A 23,602-nucleotide genomic window follows, 5' to 3' on the forward strand; every position below is an offset into this window, starting at 1 on the left:
TGCCGAGGGCAAAAGGCTCGGGGACTGATTTTATTTTTTCTCATTGAGCAGCACTTCATTTTATGCGATAAAAAAATGCTGCTCACTGATCCTTTTATTCCATGTCTTTTGTTTTCCATGTCTTTGTTTTGTGTGTCCTGTTACAGGGAAGGGAGGAAGTTAACTTGTAATTAGCTAATCTACCAAATTACATTTAATCCTCATTCCGACAAGGAAGTGAGGCCCAGAGAGGGTCAGTTGCTTGAGTCCGTTGGGCTCTGAAATCGCTTTCCTCCCCAAGCACCCTACAATTCTGGCTACAACAAAGGCGGATCCTGGCAGTTTCTTCCCTTAGGGCCTACCCCAGTTCACCTGTTACCTCCTGATCACTGCTGGAGGCAGTGATAATGGGGTGATAATCACTGCTGGAGGCAATAAGGAATGGGGTTCTAGCTAGGTCTAGAGGTGGACAGAAGAGAAAAGGTGGTTCCTAACTGTGTCTGGCCCAGACCAGCAAGTTCTGTGTAAATGTTATTTACATCTAAAGGCAGGCACAAGCAGTGAGTTGGGTATCATCATCTGCTGAATTTCGACAGTGGCTCCTGAGAGCTGGAGCAGGTTAAAGCAGAAAGATCAGTGTGGGTCCTGGAGAGCGTAGTGTGTGATTTATGCACCAGCTCCTAACATAGGGTGCTTTGTTTTTTTGCTTTTGCACCCCAGTTGACCTGGAGGGCAGGGGCCATAGCTTCCTCATGCCTAGGCCCCAGCAACCCGCCCAGCTCTTGGCACCCCAATTGCTGTGTGCAAGGTGCAGAAGGCCAGACAAGGCTAGGCAGGGCTGGGACGGGATGGGCAAACCACAGGGAGGCAATGGTGTGGGGGGTGGGGCCCGAGGGGTCCAGGCCAGGACTCCGGGCGGGAGGGGGCACTTACATCCTCCTTGTGAGTGGAAAACAGGCAAATTTTATTTTTTTGACCTTTGGGTTATCTAAAATTCCTGATGGCCACTTTTTGCCCCCACAGCGCCTACATCTTATCTTCTAATATGGGTCACTCCCTCTCCCTCCCAGCCAATCACCCCAAGGGGATGTACACACTCAGACAGTGTCCCAGCCTGCCTCCCCTCCAGCTCCCAAGTTGGCCGAGCAGACTGTGATGTCACCCTACTGGGAAACCGCCAGTGTTTGGGGGTGGGGGGTGGGGGCATCCAACTTTTTTTTAAACGCAAAGGATTTAAAAATCTAGACAGATGTGTATATGTATATGCGTGTGTCTCTCGCAAGAAACAGTTTATCCTCTACCGTCCCTTCGCTGGCTTAGAAAAAAATCCGCACCCCGCCTCTCTCCGCCAAGTCCTTAGGCTCCTCCCTCCCTGCCCGCCTTCAGAGCGACTCTGCAGAAAGCAGGGCCTCTTGAAGTTCAGACATTAATTACTGACTTAGAATATTTTTCAAAATTACAAGGCATGGCCCCAGGAGATAAGAGGAAGGAGGAGGAGAGCGCGGAGGAGGTGGGGGGAGGCAGGCAGAGCGAGTCTGCCCAGGGCTGCGGGGCTGGGCATGGAGTCTGCGGCGGGGGGAGGCCTCCCCGCACCCCCCCACCCCCCCCCACCCCCCCGGCTGGGTGAGGAGCCCCCACCCCACCCCGCAAGGCCAGGCGCCCCCTGCAGGCCGCGTTGAAATTAGGCGAGAGAGCGAGCCCCCGCCTCGGGCCGTGCCGGAGGGGGCGTCTGGGGGGGCTTCAAGGGTTGGGGGAAGGGATGCAGGGCTTTTCTTTCTAGTCCAGAGCAGAAAAGTTTGGGCAGCTCAACCTCTCACCTCCCCACCGGAGGCCTTAAAAGTAGAATGCCTGCTAGAAAATGGTTATGTTACTTAAAATTATTTTCAATAAAGGGGAGAGAGATCAAATCACTCGTTCTCCCTAGGAGGTTTGATGGCGCTTAAGGACTCCTTGGGAGGGAACTGGAAGGACTGGCAGCACTCATTCTTACTTTTCAAAAAATGTCGAATATGTCATGTTTAAGAAAAACCGCTCCCACCTAGGTATCCTTTATACGGTGACCTAATTCTCAGAGAGCCACATCCTCTCTGAAGGTCGAAGTTTGAGAGAAAATACCCAAAGCTCGCAGCCCCCACCCCCACCTTCCCTCAGGGAGTTGGAGACGTCATGTCGAGATGGGGTTGGAAATCTCTTGAGTTTGAAGACTGTTTCAAAACGGTTCTGGCGTGGAGACTGGTTTCCCTGTGGAAACCAGTGTCTGGTGGAAGCTGGTATTTTTATAACTCCAGGCTCTCTATCAGATCCTTGTTACCATGGTTGCGAAGGGGAACACTGGCTTCAAATTTCACATTTCAGTTAGCAGTCTGGCTAAGGAAGTGGAACAGTTAAAGGGTGGGGGGTGGGGGAGACCCGAGTTTTATCTGGAAGAGGTCAAGGAACTCACAGCTTCAGATGGAGGTGCCACAGTGTGTGTGTATATGTGTGTGTGTGTGTCTGTGTGTGTGTGTGTTTGGGGGGTGTCTAAGCAGGTCAGGGGCATCACACCACAGAGTAACTTGGCTGCCGAGTGGAAGAGGGGGACGACAGCTCTGGAGGGGGCAAAACTATGGGGAGTTATTTCTGCGGAGGTTACAGGAATGGTTGCTTAAGCTGGGGTATTCATAGCCGCAGCTGCTGGGGCTGGAGGAACTCTGCCGTTAAACCAGTGCCCAGGGGCTGTGTACCTGCCCTGGGAAGGATACATTCTCAGAGGAACATTCCAGGCCCAGCCTGTGCCTAAGATTAGGGCTGGAATAAACTGTTCATGGATAAAGGTTCTCCTGAATTTTCAAGCTTTGTTCCAGACCTTCACTTCACACTTAAGTCTTTTTGATTGACTGTCATAGCAAGAACGAATTTAAAGATGACAAAGAGTTGAGAGTTGTTCTCTGCTAAGATGCCCTTGCCAGGCAGATCTCCTTGTCTCATCTGCCGTCTGGGTTCCCACATTCCTGATTCTCACCCTGTTTTGAGCATTACCCTTTCCACCATGCCCCCGAGTCTCTCAGGCTAGAGAGAGCCTCAGATTTATCTGACTTTGTAATCTCAGCACATTTCTAGTAGGAAATGTGTCTAGGAGACCTTTCAGTTCACTAAAGAAGTAGCATTTTCCCCAGTGTTTGTTGAATGAATAAACAAACTCCCCTTTCTGCTTTCCATGGTTTTGTTCTCTGACTTAGAAACTTTCAGATGTACTCAGTGTCATCTTGCATCCACCAGAATGCCTCTGCTGGGAGCCAGGGCCAGCCCACAACATACCCATTAGGCCCTCTCTTTACCACACAGACACAGCCAGGTCCCCAGGCTCATTCTGGCCCCCAAACCTCCGCTCAAACATTTCTTCTCAGAGGCCTTTTCCCCTCCTTGCCAATACCAGTCTGAAGCCCACTTCCCAATACGCTCGAGCTCCCCTTCCGCTTTGCTCCCCAGAAGCTGTCTGCACCCCTAAGTCCCCCCACCTCTATACTGTATTTGCATAACCCATTGTAAATGTTCACAGCTGCTTAATTTCTGTAGATGTGGAAGTCAAGTGGCTTGTAAGCCTTTTTGGGGGAGGACCACCATTTATCCTCCTTCCTTCTAGTACAGCTCGGAAACTCTGCAGTTCAATTAGAAAGCAGCATTGTCTCAAACCAAATCAGTGTTCACTGAGTGAACGCGGAGTCCTGAGCAAAATGCAGTCGGGGTTATGTGACAGATGAGACCCAGTCTAACCCCAGGTACCAAGGAAAGACTGAAATGATTTAAAAGCAACCAAGAAGAGGTCACAAGGCATTAATCCAACCACTAGGCGAAGGACATGTTCAGAGGGCAGGCCTCGGCAGCCCTGTGTGGATGCTACTTCTATAGAATATTATGGGAGGAGTGAATCAGGGCTGCGTGGGGAATCGGTGGGGAGTGAGCCTGGCCTGGAAGGTGGGTAGGAGTCAGGCAGGAGGAGGAGGAAGACGGAGCCCCAGGCAGGGGGAATGCAAGAGGCCTCCTGTAGAAACACAACAGAAACAGTGTGGCTGCAGCCATCAGGATCCATGAGAGCTTCTCTAGGAAAGGGGTGTTGTGTTTGACTGTGGGGTTGGGGAGGTGGGTCTGTGCCCAGTTCGGAGGATGGATTTGACTTTTTGGGGCAGCCTGTGATGTAATACTTCTTGTGAGCAATGCCAGGCATACGGCTTGCTTTTAACAGCAACATGTCAGCGTATGGAGGGGCTGTCACGTACCAATTGCTGTACATGATCGTTGCACTGATTTTAAGCCTTAAACCTGCAGGGTGAGTATTACTTCCATTATTTCCATGCTGCAGATAGAAAATTGAGGTTGGGAAAGGTGAAAGAATCAAGATTAAAAGTCCCACAGCTAGTCAGTGGCAGAGCTGGGATTCAAACTCAGGTCTCTCTCTGACTCTTCTAGCTGTGCCCTTCCCACAGCTCTTTGCTGGCGAATGGCCGGTCACTAAATGAACGTAAGATACATTTTTTTCTCATGTTTCTCAACCTTGGCTGCACACTGGAGTCACATGGAGAACTTAAATCTCCCGCACCCGCCGCCCAAACCCCATCCCAACGAAGTTTGGTTTAATTGGCTGAAGGAGAGGTCTGAGAATTTATCATTTTATAAAAGCTTCTCAGCAGGGTTGAGAGTCTGGGCTGCATAGAGGATCATTTCAAATCTCGGCTCCCGGTGAGAGTCCACAGCTACCAGGGGCGACCCTGGCCTCTACTGGCCATAGTAGGCCCTGCCCTGGCCCCTGCTGTGCCTCTGAATGCAGCCCCATCGCCTGCTCTGGGGAAGGGAGGAATGGTCCCACTGGAAAGGTATCTCTGAAGAATGTTCTGCTTGACTCTCTTCGCCCTGTGAAATAGCAGAGGCTCTCCACCCACACCCACTTCATCTCAGCCTTTTCCGAGGTCAGATTTCCCCTGGAGCCAAAACAATCTGAGCAATTGAATGCACGCTCACGCAAAAAGTTAAAAAAGTAGCTCTCTCATTGTTGCACAGAGCAATTTCATTTCCGGAGAAGCCTGACTTGCTGCCCTCTGTGTTCTCCTCCCCAGCCTGCGCCTGCTGGCCTCCTCTAGGAGCCCAGCCAGTTGCATCCCTGGGGGGACGCCCCTCAGAGGTACCTGCCCCCTCCCTGCCCTTTGGGTGATGGAGTTTCTGGGGCCTGGAGGGGAGGAGAGCAAGGGAGCCAACCAGAGGGAGAGGTTGGTGGGGTCAGAGTGGGGTGCAGAGGGATGAGAGATTCCTGATAGAGGTACCCCCTCCCTTCCTCCTTTCCTCTGCTCCTAACCTCTGGCAATGGCTACAGGACTCGGAAGAGGGCAGGAAGATGGGAATTACGGTAGAGATGGACTTGGGGGGGGTGGGGGTCGGTGTTGGAATATAGAGGGAAAGGATGAGAGGTAGTGGACAGAAACAGGTCCATGGTACGCGGCAAAGTCTGCTCCAAGGACACAGGTCTAAGGGGTTAAAAGCCACTCCAGCATCCCCTGCCAGAGGAATCTGCAACAAAATTCTTGAAGTCAGGAGCCTAGTCAGAAGCAGTCAGTGGTAACCCAGAGGAGTCTAGCAAAATCACCACTGGGTCACCGAAGCGACAGAGGAGTGGAGGGGGCAGAGAACACTGTAGGGTCAGGAAAGGGTAGGCGGAGAAGATGACGCCGGGTGAACCCAGACCCGTAGCCTGGCAGGTTGGCTCCAGCTGAGATGGGAGATGACGAAACCCTTAGCTTAGGCCACAAACACTAATTACATCCCTCCAGCATGTGGAATCCTCACAGCCCCAGTTTGGCAAGATGAAGGGGTCACCCCTTCGAATGCTATTAAAATATTAAAAAACAGCTTGAGGGATGACTTCCCATTTGTTTATGTCTTAACTTAATTTCTTACATTAATAGTTTATAGTTTTCAGTGTATGTCTTTTACTCCCTTAGTTAAGTTTATACCCAATGCTTATACCTTATTCCTGATGCTATTGTGAATGGGATCATTTTCCTAATTTCTTTTTCAGATAGTTCATTATTAGTGTATAGACATGCAAGTGATTTTGTATCCTGCAACTTTACTGAATTCATTTATTAGTTCTAACAGTTTGGGGTTTTTTTTTTTTTCGGTGGAGTCTTTACAGTTGTTTCTATATATATGTCATCTGCAAACAGGGACAATTTTACTTCTTCCTTTCTGATTTGGATGCATTTTATTTCTTTTTTTCTTGCCTAACTGCTCTGGCTAGTACTTCCAGGAATATGTTGAGCAGGAGTGGTGAGAGTGGGTATTGTTCCTAATCTTGAATTGAAAGACTTACTATTGTTAAAATGTCCACACTAGCAGAAGTGACCACCAGATTCAATGTACTCCCTATCAAAATTCTAATGGAATTTTTTACAGAAAACAGAAAAACAATTCTAAAATTCATGTGAAACCACAAAACACTCTAAATAACCAAAACAATTTGAAAAAGAACAAATCAGGAGGCATCACACTTCCTGATTTCAAAATATATTATGAAGCTACAGTAATTAAAATAGACATAAAGACAAATGGGACAGAATTGAGAGCCCAGAAGTAAATCCATGCATATATGGCTAAACGAGCTTCCACAAAGGTACCAAGAAAACATAATGGGGAGAGAATAGTTTCTTCACCCCATGGTGTCGGGAAGACTGGATATCCACATGTCAAATAGTGAAATTGGACTTTTACAGCATACACAAACATCAACTCAAAATGGATTAAAAACTTAAACCTCAAGGCTAGAAACTGTTAACTCTTCGAAGAAAACATAGGAGAAAAACTGGAAGGCATTGGTCTTGGCAGAGACTTTATGGCTAAGACACAAATCACTAAAACAAAACTGGACAAGTGGGACTACATCAAACGAAAAAGCTTCTACCCACTCAGAGAAACAACATTTCAAAATGGAGGAAACATTAACAAACCATGTATCTGATAAGGGGTTAATTTTCAAAATATGTTTGGAACTCCTATAACTCAATAGCAAAAAAAAAAAAAACTAATAATCAGATTTTAAAACATGGGCTAAGGATTTGAATGGATATTTTCCCAAAGACGACATACAAATGGCCAACAGGTATATGCAATAATGCTCAATGTCATTAATCATCAGGGAAATAAAAATCAAAGCCACGAGATATCACCCACCTCACACGTATTCGGATGGCACACACATATAATAAGCAAGTATTGGCAAGTGTGTGGAGAAATCAGAACTCTTGTATACTGTTAGTGGGAATGCAAAATGGTACAGCTGTGATGAAAAAAAACACACACAGTAGGAAGGCTCCTCAAACAATTAAAAATAGATCCAGCAATCCCATTTCTGTGTATTTATGCAGAAGAACTGAAATCAAGATCTTAAAAGAGGTCTTAGCCTTCCCGTGTTCACTGCAGCATTACTTACAGCAGCCAAGATGTAGAAACAACCTAAATGGACATTGACGAATGGATTAAAAAGCATGGTATACACATCCAATGGAACACTATTCAGCTTTTAAGAAGGACATTCTGCAAGATGCAACAACATGGATGAAAACGGAAGACATTCTAGGCTAAGTGCAATAAGCCAGTCGACAAATACTGCACGTTTCCACTTAAATGAGGTATCTAAAACAGTCAAACTCATCGAAGCAAAGAACAGAATGGCAGTTGTCTGAGGTTTGGGTGGGAGGGAGAAGTGGAGAGTTGCTAATCCCTGGGTACAAAATTTTAGTTATGCAAGATGAGTAAGTTCTAGAGGGCTGGACACCACGGCGCCTGCAGATAACGACACTGTTTTAGATACTAAGACATCTGTCAAGAGGGTAGACCTCACGTTAAGAGTCCTTATGACAATGAAAATTTAAAAATAAATTAAAAAGCGCTCATGAGGCAAAGGTGAGGCGTAAACGAGAGGGCAAAGAGACTCATGCAGCTTCGGGTCATCAATAACATTCTTCCATCACTTTGAAAACCACCTTGGCTGAAACCATTGGCTCTTAAACAATAGAAGGACTCATTGAAAGTCATTCCTCTCCATCCTTCAAAGGAAGATCTCTGATTGGCAAATGTTATTGATGGCAAAAAATGGAATCAATTCCACAAAGATCGATTTGACGTCCGCCTGTAGCAGGTGTTGGGCAGAGACTAGAATGAGAGCAGCCACTGCTTTGCTTTCAAGGCAGTGAAGCAGGGCGATTAGGAGCAGGGACTCCGGCACTCACACCAGGATTCCAGCACTGACTGCCGCCGGCGGGCTGTGTGGCCCTGAGCAAGCTGCCTGACCTCTCTGTTCTCTGGGAACCAGGGATGATAATCTTCAGGGTGTTGATGCGTGACGTGCTTTGGACAGTGCAGTCCACTGTGCTGTTATCATCACTAAATACTATCTATTATAAGGCGATGTGAGAAGGGGGAGCTGTAAGGACGGAGTGCACGGCCTTGCTCCACTGCTTGGCTGGCAGCAGGAGTGTCCCAGAAGAGGTGACTTGAGCTGGGCCTGGGAGGAGGTGTTAGAGCCAGGAAGAGCGACTCCAAGGATGCAGTCCAAGGTCTCAAGCTTGAGTAGCCGAGAGAAGGTTAACTCAGCGAGGTCAGAGTGTGGAAGCCAGGGGGCTCGTTCGAGGTTATGGTGACTCTCGGATTGCTGGGTGTCCTCTCGTCTGAAGGGGCTTAGGGGCTTAAGCACACACCTAACCTGAAAGGGCCATCGGGGCTGAGGGAGCCCCAGATCCAGTGGGCATGAGGAGCCCGAGACTGAGGTCGGTCTTTGAGGATTTTGTACTTTCCTCGGGTTTGTTCTAAGCGACTCTTCACACTGAGATGGCCTGTGGGTTTGTGACTGAGTCAAGAGCATTGAGGAAAGAGGAGCGGAGAAGCCATGGTGGGGGGAGTGGAGAAGCAGAGGATGGATGGGTGGCTCATGACTGTGAGAAAAGGCAATCAGGTGAGTTCTGGGGCTGCTGCCTGGCTGCAGGGGGGCAGGAAGGGTGGTCTTGGCCCACTCAAGGACCTGGACTGAGCAGGAGGGCTTTGGGGTGCAGCTCTGGCCTCACCTTGTTGGAGAGGTTTGAGGCATGACCTGGACGCATCTAGTGGGCAGCTGGAACTGTGGGCCTGGGGTGGCTCTGGAAGTTGGGAGGACCCCAGAGCAGAGTGGGCCCTGTAGTTTGGGGGCCAGCCACCTGCATCGCCACAAGAGAAAAGTCTAAACTTTTCCAGCATGGAGGGAGGCAGTGGCAGTGCCCTTGGCTTCCAGAAACTTCTTAGAGCTGGTTCAACCTGCTTTGGGTCAGGCCTGGGTATGAGTGTGTGTGTGTGTGTGTGTGCGTGTGTGTATGTGAAAGAGAGAGAGAAGAGAGAGACAGAGAGAGACAGAGAGAGACAGAGAGAAGGTAGGGGAGGTAGCAACTGACTTTGAAAATTCAGGTGTCTGTCTCCAGGCAGCTGGGAAAAGCACCAGCTCTCCAAAGAGACTGGTAAGATTTCGAGGGCACCACTTTATGTCCTGATATTTTCTTAAGGTCCTTTCTTAGAGAAGTCAAGTTCTCTGTTGGAAAGAGCCCTGGATCAGGAGTTCAGGAGCTCCAGGCCAGCTGTGGCATGGACTGGCCATATGTCCCTGGACAGGGCATTCAGCCCCTGTGCCCCTTAAAGATTGGGTGTGTGCCCAGACCCCGAGTCAGACTGGAGGACGCCCAGCTCTCTGAGAGCCACCCTGCCCTAGAATAAGTCCCCTGGGCATTTCCTTCCAAATTCCGATATAGTGGCCCTAGTGCACTTAATACCCTCTCCATGCCACGTCTTCGTCCCTAGACTCTTGTAGATGCAGCAGTATGATCCTCCTTTACAACCGAGGAACTCAGGCACAGAGCAGGGTGAACTCTCCCCCAAGACGGTATAGCTAAAAAATGGCAGAGGTAGGATTTGAGACTCTTGAACCATCTCACTATGGGACCTCAAGCAGAAAGCTTGGAACATGGTTTCCTCTTTTACAAAATGGTGGAAGCCACAGATGATTTATTCACTCTTCAAGTTTACCATGAGCATGGCAGAGGTTTGTGTTTAATGTATCAAACAAGTGGGCATTAGGGGAGGTCCATTGTTTCTTGTCTGCGCAGAGCTCCTGGCACCTTCCGGATCTCACACCAGAAAGTTTGCGTGACCTCAGGCGGTGCTAGAAGTGTCCCGGCAGCCAGAGCCAGTGCTCAGCCCTGCTTCCTGCTGGGGGAGCAGGTGACGGCAACACCAGGTGCCCACATCACGAAGAGGGAACGTGTTGGAGCAATCCAGGTCACTGCCCTAGAACAGTGCTGCTTTCTGCCTTAACATGGGTTGTCAGGGGGTACAGGGCAACTCAGGCGCCATGGGAGGACCCCAAGAGGCCATGTGGGCCAGCCTCCTGCCTCCAGGAGGGCTGCCCTCAAAAGGATGCAAAAAGCAAAGCTATGGCCTCTCTTGGTGCTGCATTCTGAGTTTAAGACACTCTGAGAGTGAAATAAAGTTGGGAGAGACCACTGTGTGAATCTGAGATACAAGTCTGAACTCAAGCGCATTGGTTAAGGAAATGTTCGGCTTTGCGGAGTGGCAGAGGCTTACGGGTTTCCAACGCGCCCAGAAGCGGCCTGTGCACTCTGCTTTCCCTGCACATCCATGCCATCTGGAAGGAGCGCACTCTTCCTGTAAACGGATGCTTCCAAAACACTTCCAAATACCCTCTCCCTTCTCTTCTATTCCTTTATTACCTTTCTTTCAAAAACACAGAACTGTCCCTTGACCCCACACTTCCCCTTTAGCTGACAAGTTCCCTTTCATAGAAACACTTCCCCAAAGACTTGCCCACACTCACGTCCTCACCTCTACCGACTCCCCAGCGTGGCCCACTGGGGCTCCTGGGCTCACCCCACTGACCTCATTGCCAATCCCGGGCCACTTCTCTGTTCTGGTCCTACTGGTTCCCCAGAGGCTCTTCCTCCTTATGGTGGGAAGGGGCAGCACATGTGAAGTATGGCTGGCCCCCGCTTTGTTGAGGGTACACTGATGATTCTCACGTCCTTCTGGCTGGCCTCTTGCTCAGGCCACTCCTCTGCCACCGCCTCGCTGACTCCTGTCCTCCCTCCATCCACACCCTCTCCCTGGGCGACCCCATTTTGTCCCCAGCCTTGAGCACCAGGAACACATCAACACTTCACACAACACTCAATCCGTGTCCCCAGGCTGACCTCTTCCTGATCTTCAGACACTGTTACCTAAGCAACTGCAGGATAGCTCCCCGGGACGACCAACAGGTCACCCAAACACACAAAGCCAACTCCTGGTTTTCATCCCCGCTCTGTTTGCCTCCCAGCCTTCCTCATCCTAGACAATGGTGCCACTAGACTAGTAAACAAGGAACCCATGTCCCTCCCTCCCTTCTCTACAGCTCACATCAGCAGGTACAGTTGGTTCTAACTCAACAGTATAACTGGAACGCAAACAGCCCTCCCCTCCTCACTTTCACAGCTGGTTTCTGAGCCACTACCTCTCTCGCTGGGGGACACCAACAGGCCACCTAATAGCTCTCAGCTTCCACATTTGCCCCGTCCAGTTCTATCCGTGAGGGCAGTCTGGGTGATCTTCTAAAGTGCGTTATAATGCCTGGTACCAAAAGTACCCCACTGACTTCTAGCTTCTCACAAGTTTCTTGGTTGTTTTCTTTCTTTTTCAGATGAAATTTCGAAGCAAATCTTTTTGTTGTTGTTATTAAATAATTCAATGGGAAACCAATTCTGTCCCAAGATCCATTCACTCCAATAACACTCACGGCAGGCAGTGTTCTAGATTATGAATTCCGGCAGTCTGAGTTGATAATGCTTCCTTTTTTTTGGGGGGGGGGCTAGTTCCCTTTAAGTAAACTCAACCAATAAGAACCTAGCTTTGGTAAATAGAAGCGTGGAAGTCAGGGGGGACACGTTTCTCCTTGACCTAAGGAGCCATCACTTTCTAAGCGGCACAGCCCTGGCAGCTTTCCTGGTCAGCCGAGATGAGTTCCAGTGCCAGTGGCCCCGGGTGAGGAGCGGGTGTCTTACCTCCCTGAGGCAGGTGTAGATGGGGCAGACGAGCACGCGGAAGGGCTCGCCCGTGCTGCTGCGCATGGTGCCGAACACCTCACACAGGAAGGTGATGAAGCCCAGCCAGCGCTCCACATCCTGCTGCTGCAGCTCCTCCCGCACCGTGAAGTCCTTCTGCGGAGGCACAAGAGACCGTGTCAACCTGGTGGGCCTTGCGGGGCATGGGGAAGGGCCTGGGAACCCCTCGCTTGGCTGTGGTGCCTGCGGTCTAAAGGCTGGTCTGGGGCAACTGGTAAACCCTATGTTTTCAAGGAGGAGGGGATGGGTGACCTGTGACCGGCGCATGAATGACAGGACTCACTGGGCACAGCAACCACCCTGACCTTTGGTCACAGCACTTGCTCTTCCGTGTCCCCAGACGTGGGGTCCCTCAGCCTTGACTCACTGACCCCAGTACTGGGGTAGGGGGAGTGAGATCGAGGGGGAGTTGACATCTCTCCCAGAGTTGTCACCTCCTCCTCTCAACTTCCTGTGCCTAAACTTTCTCCTTTTGCTAACCCCCAAATTATGCCCTCCACATAGTGGGGGATAACCAGAACATTGCCTGGTGCATGACTGAGGCACATCTTGGCTCCACTACTGGGCTAGAGATACAGCTATAGCCCTAGCCTGCAAGGGGCCTGGGGGATAGTGGGGAAATTAGAGCCATTCATTCATTCATTCATTCATTCACCTTCCTTAAAATTATTATTGCCCCATTGTGTGCCAGGCACTGTATTACAGCTAAGATAAGACATGATCACTCACAGCTACGATACAAGAGAGAAGGTATTAAAAGCTGCTGCCAGGTAGAGGGACTTTGGGAGCTCATTTATACTTGGCAGGAGAATTTTATTTTTTAATTTCAAGGAGAAGAAAAAATTCTACAACTAGCTTTGAAGGAAAAAACACACAAACGCTCGATTTCTTACAAAGGAATAAACATATGGTTGGCCTTATACTTCTTCTATATTTGATGTTAAAGTTCAAAGACATCGAGGCAACATCTTCATATGTTTGAAAGGAAAAGAACACACCTCACTATGAGTAAAAGCAACAGAAAGACATCTTATATAAGCAAATGTTTTTAAAAATTCCACCTACGTGCTTATCTTTAAAAAAACTAAATGTTGCAGCTGCCATGGGAAACAATATGATGATTTCTCAAAAAATTAAAAATATGATCACCATATGATACAACAATTCCACTTCTGGATATATAACCAGAAGAACTGAAAGTGGGATCTGGAAGAGAGATTTGCACACCCATATTCATAACAGCATTATTCATAATAGCTGTTATGGACGTGGAAGCAGCCCCAGTGTCTACCGATGGATGAATGATAAACAAAAAGTGGTCTATACATACAATAAAATATTATTCAGCCTTAAAAAGACAGGAAATTCTGACACTTGCTACCACATGGGTGAGCCATGAGGACATGATGCTTGGTGAATCACAAAAGGACAAATATTGTATATTCTACTTACATGGGTATCTAGAGTAGGCAAAATCATAGAAACAGAAAGTAGAATGGTGGTTGCCAGTGGCTGGGGCGAAGGGGCAATGGGGAGTTGTTTTATGAGTTAGCGTTCAGTTTTGCAAGATGAAAGAGTTTTAGAGATCGGTTGTACAACAACGTGACTAGACTTAAAACGACCAAAAGGCACACTCATAAATGGTTGAGATGGTAAATTGTAAGGCTTTTAAAAAAACCACAATTAAAAATAATTAAAACAAAATTAAAAACTTCTTTGAATGTATGTTCTGGCCAACAAAATTTATGATTCAACTGTGAGGAAACCATGGTGTAGAAGGACCAGAAATGAAAACTGAAAACAGGTAGACGTATGAAGTTAAGCCAAAATAAGGAATTAGAATTTTGGTTATAAGACTGAATCAAAAGCCAGAAATAATCCTTGAGAGAGAATATATTTATTTTTTTAAATGTAATCTGAACAAGGATTTCATAGTACTAGTGACTTAATAATACAAGATTAAATTACTAAAGACAGATAAATACTGGTGGGAGAGAGACAGAAGATTGTAAAGCACACAAAATTTCATAATTTAGACCACAGGGATTCACAAGATGTTGCTTTCTTAAGTTTGATAATTAGAGAAACAAAAGTTAACGTATGCTTTGAAAATATTAAAGTAAACACTAGTAAACATTAGCAGGACTGAAAACAGGATAGATAAAATAAATGGACAGGTAAAAATAATTATGGCCAAATGAAAATGAAATTAAAGCACTAGTAAAATCAAAATAGTTTTCAAGATAACCATCATTAAATAAAATAAAAAGGTTATTTATATAGATAAAAATACAGTCCATAAGAGATAACATAAACCATTGTATACCAAATAGCATAGACTCAAAATACAGTATCGGAAAATAAAACCACTAGCATTCTTTGACTGATTAGATTAATACAATTAATTACTCAGGTAATTTAAATAATGTAATTAATAAGACTACATTGAAACTAGCCTCATTGCAAGCTGTGATTCCACTATAAATCTGAAAACATAGAAATTCTACAGGTTACATACTTGGTCTGAGAATTAAGAACAATAAAAAAAAAAAAAGCCAATTACTTAGATGTTTAAAAGATATTCTCCTAAAGAAAGATGGAATAAAAAATGTAATCAAATATATGGTAATAGATTATTTAGGAAGTAAAGAGCTACTAAAAACTTGTGAGGTGTGACCAAAGCTACAATAAAAGGTAAATTTATAGCTTAACTACTTTGTCTATTAAAAAAAGGAAGCAAATATATCATCTAAACCTATACTGTCCGGTACAGTCGCACTAGCCACACGTGACTATTCAGTGCTTGAAGTGTGGTTATACAAACTGAGCTGTGCTGTAACAGTAAAATAGACACTAGTTTTTGAAGACTTAATATGAAAAGAACGCAAAATGTTTCATATTTTAAAAATATTGATTACATATGAAATTCTGGATAGACTGAGTGAAGTAAAATATATTATTGAATTTAAAATTACATACGTAGACCACATTATACTTCTATTGGATAGTGTTAACCTATACATCCAACTCAAAAAAAAATAGAAAACCACCAATAACTAAGTAAATATATGAAAGGACATAATACAGATAAAGATAGAAATTAATTAATTAGAAAATTCTACATAAAATCAAGAAAGACAGAAATAAAATTAGAAATATGAACAAAATATGAAAAGACACAAAATAGATTAAAAAAGCATAATAAAAACTACTTACAATTCTCTGCTGAAGATTTTGGAAAAAAAAGATAAACTAGGTGATTTTTTAAAGAAAATAAGTATCACCCAATTTTACCAAGAAAAGAAATAAAAAGCCAGAAGAGACTAAAATTCATAGAACAAAATGAAAAGTTCTGAAAAAATTAAGAGGTCTCTAAATTTATGATTTTTTTTTGTAGGTAAGTTGATTCAAACTTTTGAAAAGTTAGATAAGTACTCTGTTGTGTAAAATGATCCAGAACAGAGAAAAAGATAAACTTTTCCAGTTTCCTGTTACCAAAATCTCATAATGATAGTAAATTACAAATAAGGAGATCTATGGCTAATTTCTCTAATGTGAATACATATGACAGTCCTAAATGAAATACTAACAAGTAGATCCACTGTAACCAAGTAGATTTTATCCCAGAAAGACAAGGATGATTTAGTATCAGGAAATCTATAAACACAATATATTCCATCAATAGGCCTGATTTCAAAACAGCAGAAATATCCATGACCCTTGGAACGAAGGAGATAAAATGATTTCACATGATTATATATATGCAAAACTCCAGAGAATTCTCCAATAAAGACTAGAATTAATAGCAGACTTTAGGAACTGATTAATAATATTTAAATGCAAAATTAATGTACAAAAATCAACAGCTTTTCAATGATAGGATTAACCCGTGAGATATTTTAATGCACAAAAGCTCGTTTTCAGTAAAGCAATAAAAAATTTTTTTAAGTAATATTAAGAAATGTGGAATATTTCTATGAAGACAATTGCAAAACTGAACTGATAGATTTAAAGAAAAGTATTAAACAAGTGAAGAAACACACAGTATTCCTTAATGGGTAGACAGCATCGTAAAGATGGTAATTTTCCTTGAAATGATTCACAGGTTCAATACCAATTTGCACTCCATATTCCAATGGGAACTTTGCGGGGGAAAGGGGGAATTGGGACTTGAAAAAAATGATCCTAAAAGTAATTTGAAAGAATAACAGGGGAAATAGCTAAAATCAAAACCAAGCAAAATTGTGAAGTTATATTACCTTTCACCCATCTGAAAACTTTACTGAAAGGGTGTGGAACTGATGTGAGAATGGACAACTAGATCAGATAGCCTAGAAACAAATTTGGCATCCATAAGATGCCTGAAGAACCACAAATCAGTGGCAAAGGAAGCATTATTCACTGAAATAACGGTGTAGGGACAGCTGTCTAACTATGGGGGGGCAGGAGGATAATTTAGAGTCTCCCTTCACACTGGGTCCTAAGATGAATTCCAGATGGAATAAAGCGGCAAATGTTAAAAAAAAAAAAAAAAGACAAACCATAAGAACTTGAAGGAAATTAAACTGACTATCAAATTTCTGGATGGAGAAGGGCTTTCTACGTTAACACAACAGAGGAATGCATCAAAATATTATAAACACTCTCAGAAGGTAATTGATATGCTGGGGAAAATATCTGCAATAAATGTGACAAAGGGTAATGGTCTTAATATAGAAATGGTTTGTTCACATTTGTAATAAAAGTAGTAAATCCCTCATGGACAAACGAGGAAAGGGTATTAAAAAGATAATTCATATGTCAAAACATAAATTGCTGATAAGTATGAAAACAAATTAATTAAATTGCAGTAGCAATCAAATGAATGAAAAATACCATGTTTTCCCCACCTACTACATTAGCAAAGCTGAAAAATGGTAACTGTCAATGATGGCAAGGATGCAGTGAGACAGGCACACTCATCTCTGGGGAGTATAAATTGGTATCCCTTTCCTGAAAAATCTTAAAATAAGCTTTAAAACTGTTCTTCTTGTTTGACCCAGTACTTGCATTTTTGGATAATTATCATAAGGAAATGATTAAAATAACAGGAAAAATAAGTTTAATGCACACAAAGATTCAACAACCTAAGCATCCAACAATAAGAGAATGATTAAGTAAATGATGATTCATGCACCCATGAAAAATGACGTTTATGAAAAAATTTATGAAAGCATGGAAAAATGGCTATATAATGCTAAGTGAAAAAAGCAAAAGCAAACTCGCGTGTACTATATGATCTTATCCATGAATAAATATTTTTTAAAAATGACAAATATCCAGTGTTAATAGTAGTTGTTTCTCGATAGTGGAATTATGGATGACCTTTATTTTTTAACTTTTTATTATTTTCTGAGTTTCTTTACTCTCCTGTAAACATTCCTTCTCATAATCAGAAAAACAGTTAGTTGAAAAGAAATTGGCAGGTGGTGACCCTTTTCCTTGATTTTTTTTTTTTTTTTTTTGATTAGGACAGCGGAACTCTTGGAGCCATCTGCCAACTAGTGGTGATTCTCACTAAAAGGGTGGGGAAATGGGTTGTGAACATGCCAGCCTAGAGGCCACCAAAAACCAGTCTGTGTGTCTCCGCTGGACACATATATTGTAGGTTGCCAGCTTTTCCTTTGGAACAAGGAACTCTTTTCTGTCAACTGAAACCAGCCATCCCCTGGGTCCCCAGCTCTGCTTCAAACTAGGCCTCCTGCATCCAGAAGCAGCAAGGGGCCTCAGATTGGTGGCAGCCATTTCAAAGTCTGGTATTTGGCTCCAGCTTCTCATCTGACTGGCAGGCTCCCTCCCAGCAACCCCTAGTGCCTTTCCCCAAACTTTAAGGCTACCATTTAAGCCCTGTTTCCTGCCTAAAACTATTTATTGACGTACTGCTATTTCCTGCACCGGCCACATCAATAAGCCCTGAAAGCCATTCAGTGTCTCAGGTTTCTCAAGGCATTCTGGGAAATTCCGCCCTCCCCCCCCAACCACATGAACTCTGGCATGATAGAGTCCTGTGGTCAAGCCAAAAACAGCTGCATACAGGGAGAGGGGGAAAACACCCCCGCCCCGGCGGTGGCCAGCAGCCGCAGTGGGGAGAAGCTGCCCTGAGAGGAGGGAGGGTTCAAGTACAAGGATCACAGTGTATTCTGAAACCTCCTGAAGTAGATGGGCAGTCCCACCAATCCTTGCAAACTCACCATCATTTCCTACTCCTGCTTTAAAAACAAATGACCAAGGGAACGTTGCCCATCCACACTCCACATCCCTAGTGACTCTAGTTTGTTTCTGTGCAGGGAGGTGGCTGCCGCTGCCATCTCCCCAGTGGGGAGGAGAAAGTGCACTTTTATTTACTGCTGGCAGGAAGTTTCTTTTTCCTTGAGAAGCTGGGATGAGATGCGGAAGGGATGGGTATTGGGGAGCTGGTGACAGCTCAGCAGCAGTGGGTTGGTCCCCGTTCTCCTTCTCCCAGGCCACTTGTTGGAGGGTTTAAAAAGAGTATTTGGCAGGATGCTTTCTATTGGAAAGAGGGAAGTCACTTTTAGATAGATGGTGCTCTATTTATTTGGCTCCAATTCTCACTTCCTTCAGATTTCTGCTCCAATGTCAGCTCCTCAGAGAGGCCTCCCGACTGGCTCTCGAAAACAGCAGCCCCCAGAGCTCATCAGTCAGACCCTGCTATAGTTGCCTTCTAGCCCTTATCACCTATATCAGGTCCCATAGCTGTTGATGACCTGAGCCTTCGCTAGAAAGTAAATGTCACCAACCAGGTCAGGGATCATATATGTCTTCTCCTGGCCATGCCCCCTAGAATGGTACCTTGTTCACAGCAGATGTTCAGTGAACATGGGTGGATTGGATGGGTAAATATTGCATCATAAGTGATCAGACTTCTGTTCTCTAAGAGGCCAACCTGTTCAAAGAAAATAGGACGCTGCCATTCTTTTCTTCACCTAAGACTTGAGAGTAGAGTCAGTATGTTTGTCTGATTCACCTTTTTTGGTCATTTGTGGCTGTCATTTCACTCTCTAGATGTATTCTTCCCACCTACTCTGGTACCATTCCTGGTCTTTGCTCCAGGGCTGTCACATAGGATTTGTTTCACATTATATGTAATATAAATGTCATAGGGTGAGGTTCCTTTGCTTATTTGGGACTTTTTTTCCTTTACAAGGTTGCCCCAAGTAAGACCAGGCCATTCTGCAGAGTTGCCCTTTCTGATGGGGTCATCTGAGATTTTCCTTTCGCTCTTCCCCAACCTTGAGCCTCCCCTTCAGTTCGACAGTCCTGCAGGCTTTCCTCCTCAGCTTTCCCCTCACTTCTCTGTCCCCATCCCTCAGCCCACGGCCTGCTTGCCCCCAGCAGCGAGGAACGGGCCCTGGGTAGTTCCTGAAAAGCTCCTGACCCACCCAGTCATTATCATTTTGTGGGGACTCCAGGACAGGAGTCTTCACCTCAAAGAGGCAGGGTGGCCCTTTCTTGGTGCCTGGTCACCAAGGCAGAGGCAGGGGAATTCCCAAGCCTGGAGTTGGTCTGGAGGGAGGACCTGGGAACCCCCTAGTGGATCAATCTCCCCTGGCCCGAGAGGTAACCCTGGAAGTGCCCTCTCCTGTCCTTTCCTAGGACCTTTGGGCTCCACGAGACACCTCTGCCTCCTTATGAAAAAGGGTTCAGTGATGGTAAGCCACCTCAAGTCGGTTTCCGTGACTGAAGACCAGAAAGAACTGACCAGTGCAATAAGCAGCCCGCCTCCTGTGGTGGAGCACGTCAGCAGAAGGAAGGCAGGGGGCTGGGAGCCAGGGATGAGGGCGTTTGGCTGCGCAGAGCTGGAGTCAGGAGAGTAAGAGAAGGGAGGGTGGGCTATCTGGTGCGCATCTGCGTCTTGGGCAGCCCTCCCTGGGCAGCGGCCTATGGACCCTGCCTCTTACACACCCACTCAGGGCAGCATCATGGAAGGATCACCCAGGGCTTGGCCTCACTCTGACCAGGTCAGACAGATCTTGGCTTCAAGGAGTGACGTGTCCAGTGTACCTGGTGCACAGTAGGTGTTTAACAAGTGACAGGGAGACCTCCTGGTCATTGTATCCTGAGTTATTCCATCCACCAAAGCCAGCCCCAGACTTGGCCGTCCCAGGTAGGCTGTGTGTGCAGCTTCAGCCAATGGGTGTGCCCACCTGGCTGTTGCTGGCCATCAAAGCCACATTGTTGCCACAGCTGCCAGTCTTGGCTCAGTCCCATGGGACCCTAGGGATTCAGGTGTCTGTTGACTCTGGAACAGCGAGATTCTGACCTGCAGGTCACTCCAGCTCTGGCAATAGTTTGCTGTGGCTCCCCATCTTGTCTGGAGGAAGCAGGCATCTGAGAGGCCGTTGTGAGCATGGGGCTGCAGCTTCCACCCTGACAATGGTTAGCTGTCTTGAGTCCTGATGTCCAATGGGCCCTACAATGCTCCTTGCCTGTGGGCATGCCTTTCCCCACTCCAGCTGGACCTTTCCCTGAGTATCCCTGACTTCCCCTGCCCGTGGCCCGGATACCTACCCACATAATGCCAAAGCTCTTGTCACTCCACTGCTTCACTCTGCTGGGGCTCCAGACACTGTCAGCATTCTCGGCTGTGAGTGACAGAAGCCCTCTCAAACTCGCTTAAGCACACAGGGCCTGAACCAGCCGATGTGAGAAAGGGGCGGGTCCAAGGACACAGCGGGTGCACAGCGCTCAAACAATCATGCCAAGGCTGGCCCTCTTCTCTTTTGCCTTTGCCTGTCTTGGCTTTGTACATGTTGACCACTTTCTCTCCTGCCAAAGAGGTCTGTCAGGAGCTCCCAGTCTCTATTATAATGGCTCACAAGCCAAAGGAACACAGACACGCTCTCTCCTGGTGTCCAACCCGCAAATCTCACGAAAAGATTCTGACTGGCGCTGCTCACCACATGGCCATCCCTCAGACCAATCACTGTGCACGTGGAGATGGGCTTCCCATCTGAACTGCCAGACTTAATTCTGCGGCTGGGCAAGTGGGGCCCTGTGACCGATCTCCAGACCATAGAGACAACAGCTGCCCACTGCAAGCACAGACCCTGGCCTGGGACCATCACTGTGGCTTTCACACGTGCCCGAAACGCTCCTGAGCCTCATGTCAAATTCCCTAGGAGGTGGTGGTGACTCCTGCCCTTTGAATCCCACCCAAAAGAATGAAGAGAGGGTGACATTACGGGGATGATCTTGAATCTGTTCTAATCAATAGGCGTGAAAATCATGCCCCAGATGCTGGCCCTTTAACTATTACGAATAATAATAAAAAAAAAATCTCTGGGGACAGTCTCTGTGACTAATGGTTCATAGCACTCTGGTGGAGAATACATTCTTTCTGGCACTTGGCTTCAGGTCAAAGGAACACACTGTGGCTGGAAACTCCCATCAGCCACTTCCAATTGAATCTGGACTATTCTGGAGACATTTTCCAAGCTTCCCAGGGTGTGAGCACTCAGAATTATTTCTGAGTTGGAGAAATCAGGTCAGGTAAGCTCAGCTCCGATGGTCTGTAGGGGGGTGGGTGTAGAGTGGCACTGGGGTGCCGAGAAGTTGGGCTGATTCAGCGGGCATTCTGTCTCACACTTACGCAGGCGTGAAGCCTCATTTTCAGGCGAGGGGGAGCCAGCGCCTGCTGTGGCTGTGGCCTTGAAAAGCCCTCAGTAGAGGCTGGAAGTTTACCTTTCAGCCTGAGCAGGAAGAGAGGGCTGGACTGCCTGACAGATAGGAATACTGGTAGATGAGCAGAAATTCCTCCAAGCAGGGTGTCACAGGATCCATTTCACCTCTGGAAGACACCTACACTGTCACTTGCCAGGGACAGGTGAGTGGGAGGGCTGAAGCCCACAGACCTGGGGCAGCTCTCAGTAAGCACTCCGCAGACTATGTAGGTGCTGGCACCCTGGCCTCACCTGCTGCCTGCTTGCTTTTGGTGACTATAATACCACTATACATTTCCACAACATTTGTTTTCCAGGCGCTGCCCACAAGCGCTACTGACTCTACCGCACGCCATATCTCACACTGGAGGACAAGGTGCAGGGATCTGACCAGCTTTCTGAGGCTGGCAGGGCTGGTACCCAGAGCTCTGATTCTGCTTCTGGTGCTTTTTCTCCCCACAAAGGTGTCCTGTTTGAAAAGGCCCACATTTAGACAGGATAGCTGCCTGCCTCTCCCTGCACTTTCCTGTAGTTCCCCCCACTCCCTGCGCCCTCTCCACCCTCCCAGTTGACAGGCTCAGCTGTGAGCTCTGCAGAATTGAGATTCCTCCCTGCCTGGTAGCAGTCCTGCCTCGAGTGGCCATGGGCTTGGAGGTAGGTATTCACCAGGGCCTGGCCCTGCCACAAGTAGGTCTTATCTGTTATGCAGAATTCTGTGGGGAGGAGGGGGGAGCATGCTCACTACGGCCTTAGCTCAAGGAATAAGCAGACGGCAAAATAAAAGGGCAAGTCACTGTGTGATTATTGGGCCCATAGCTCTCTGTGCCTCTGTGTCCTCATCTGTGAAATGGGAAGAGTCTATTGGACCTGCACAGGGTCAACGAGGTGATGGAGTCACGAAACAGATGTGAAAACGCTTGGGAAAAGCTGAGCACCTTCCCTAAATAGAAAAGGGCTACTACTGTGTTTTCCAGAAAATAAGACCTAGCCGGACAATCAGCTCTAATGATTGTGGAGCAAAAACTTGTATAAGACCTGGTCTTATTTTATTATAATATCAGACTGGGTCTTATGTGAATTTTTGCTCCAAAAGATGCACTAGAGCTGATTGTCCGGCTAAGTCTTATTTTCGGAGAAACACGGTATGCCCCCATTCTTTAATTTTATAAATGAGACATACAGTGGACAAGTGTCCTGTCTAGGGTTTTCTAGGTGAGGTGAGTGGGAGCTGAATCCAACTTATCCAGCTTTCTGGAGATTGCTAGAGTCTGCTCCCAGAATTTCTGCCTGGACCAGGTTCTACCAAAAGGGTTGGGACACCGCCTCCAGACGGAAAGGCTGTCTGGGATTCCACTACTGGGGCCAAGCCCATAGGCCACGCTCTGGAAGCAACTGGAAACTGAAGACTTGTGAAATCCTGTTCTCAATGAGTAGCCCCATTACTTCTGAAACTGTCTGGAAGGCTGGTATAAAAATAGATGATTACACAGGCATTATTAAACTATTTATAGAATTTGAGAAAACCCCTTAAAAATGCTCACAAAAAGATTTGGCCTATAATGGGGACTCCAGAAATGACTCAGCACGAAGCCCAAATCCACCTGTGACTTTGAATTTTGTCACAGATAAAGTCTTCAAAAGTCACATTAAAATTTATAGGACATTATCTCTCTGGGAAGCTGTAAAGGGGGAGCTCACACCATTTATCAAGCTGGATCCCCTAATGTTTTCTGGGTGACAGTTAAG

At 46.4% G+C, this 23,602-nt stretch overlaps 1 protein-coding gene across 9 annotated transcripts in view; it reads right to left on the reverse strand.

Moving 5' to 3' along the window:
* CTIF (cap binding complex dependent translation initiation factor) overlaps positions 1-23,602 on the reverse strand; it is a 262,255-nt gene that overhangs the window by 27,477 nt on the left and 211,176 nt on the right. For all 9 annotated transcript variants that reach the window (XM_081078718.1, XM_081078717.1, XM_081078716.1 and 6 more), the window contains one exon: positions 12,078-12,233. In XM_081078718.1, coding sequence (XP_080934844.1) covers positions 12,078-12,233 — 156 coding nt within the window. The remainder of the gene's footprint in view (positions 1-12,077; positions 12,234-23,602) is intronic.

Source organism: Rhinolophus hipposideros, assembly GCF_964194185.1.
Source record: "Rhinolophus hipposideros genome assembly, chromosome: 17".
NCBI lineage: Eukaryota > Metazoa > Chordata > Mammalia > Chiroptera > Rhinolophidae > Rhinolophus > Rhinolophus hipposideros.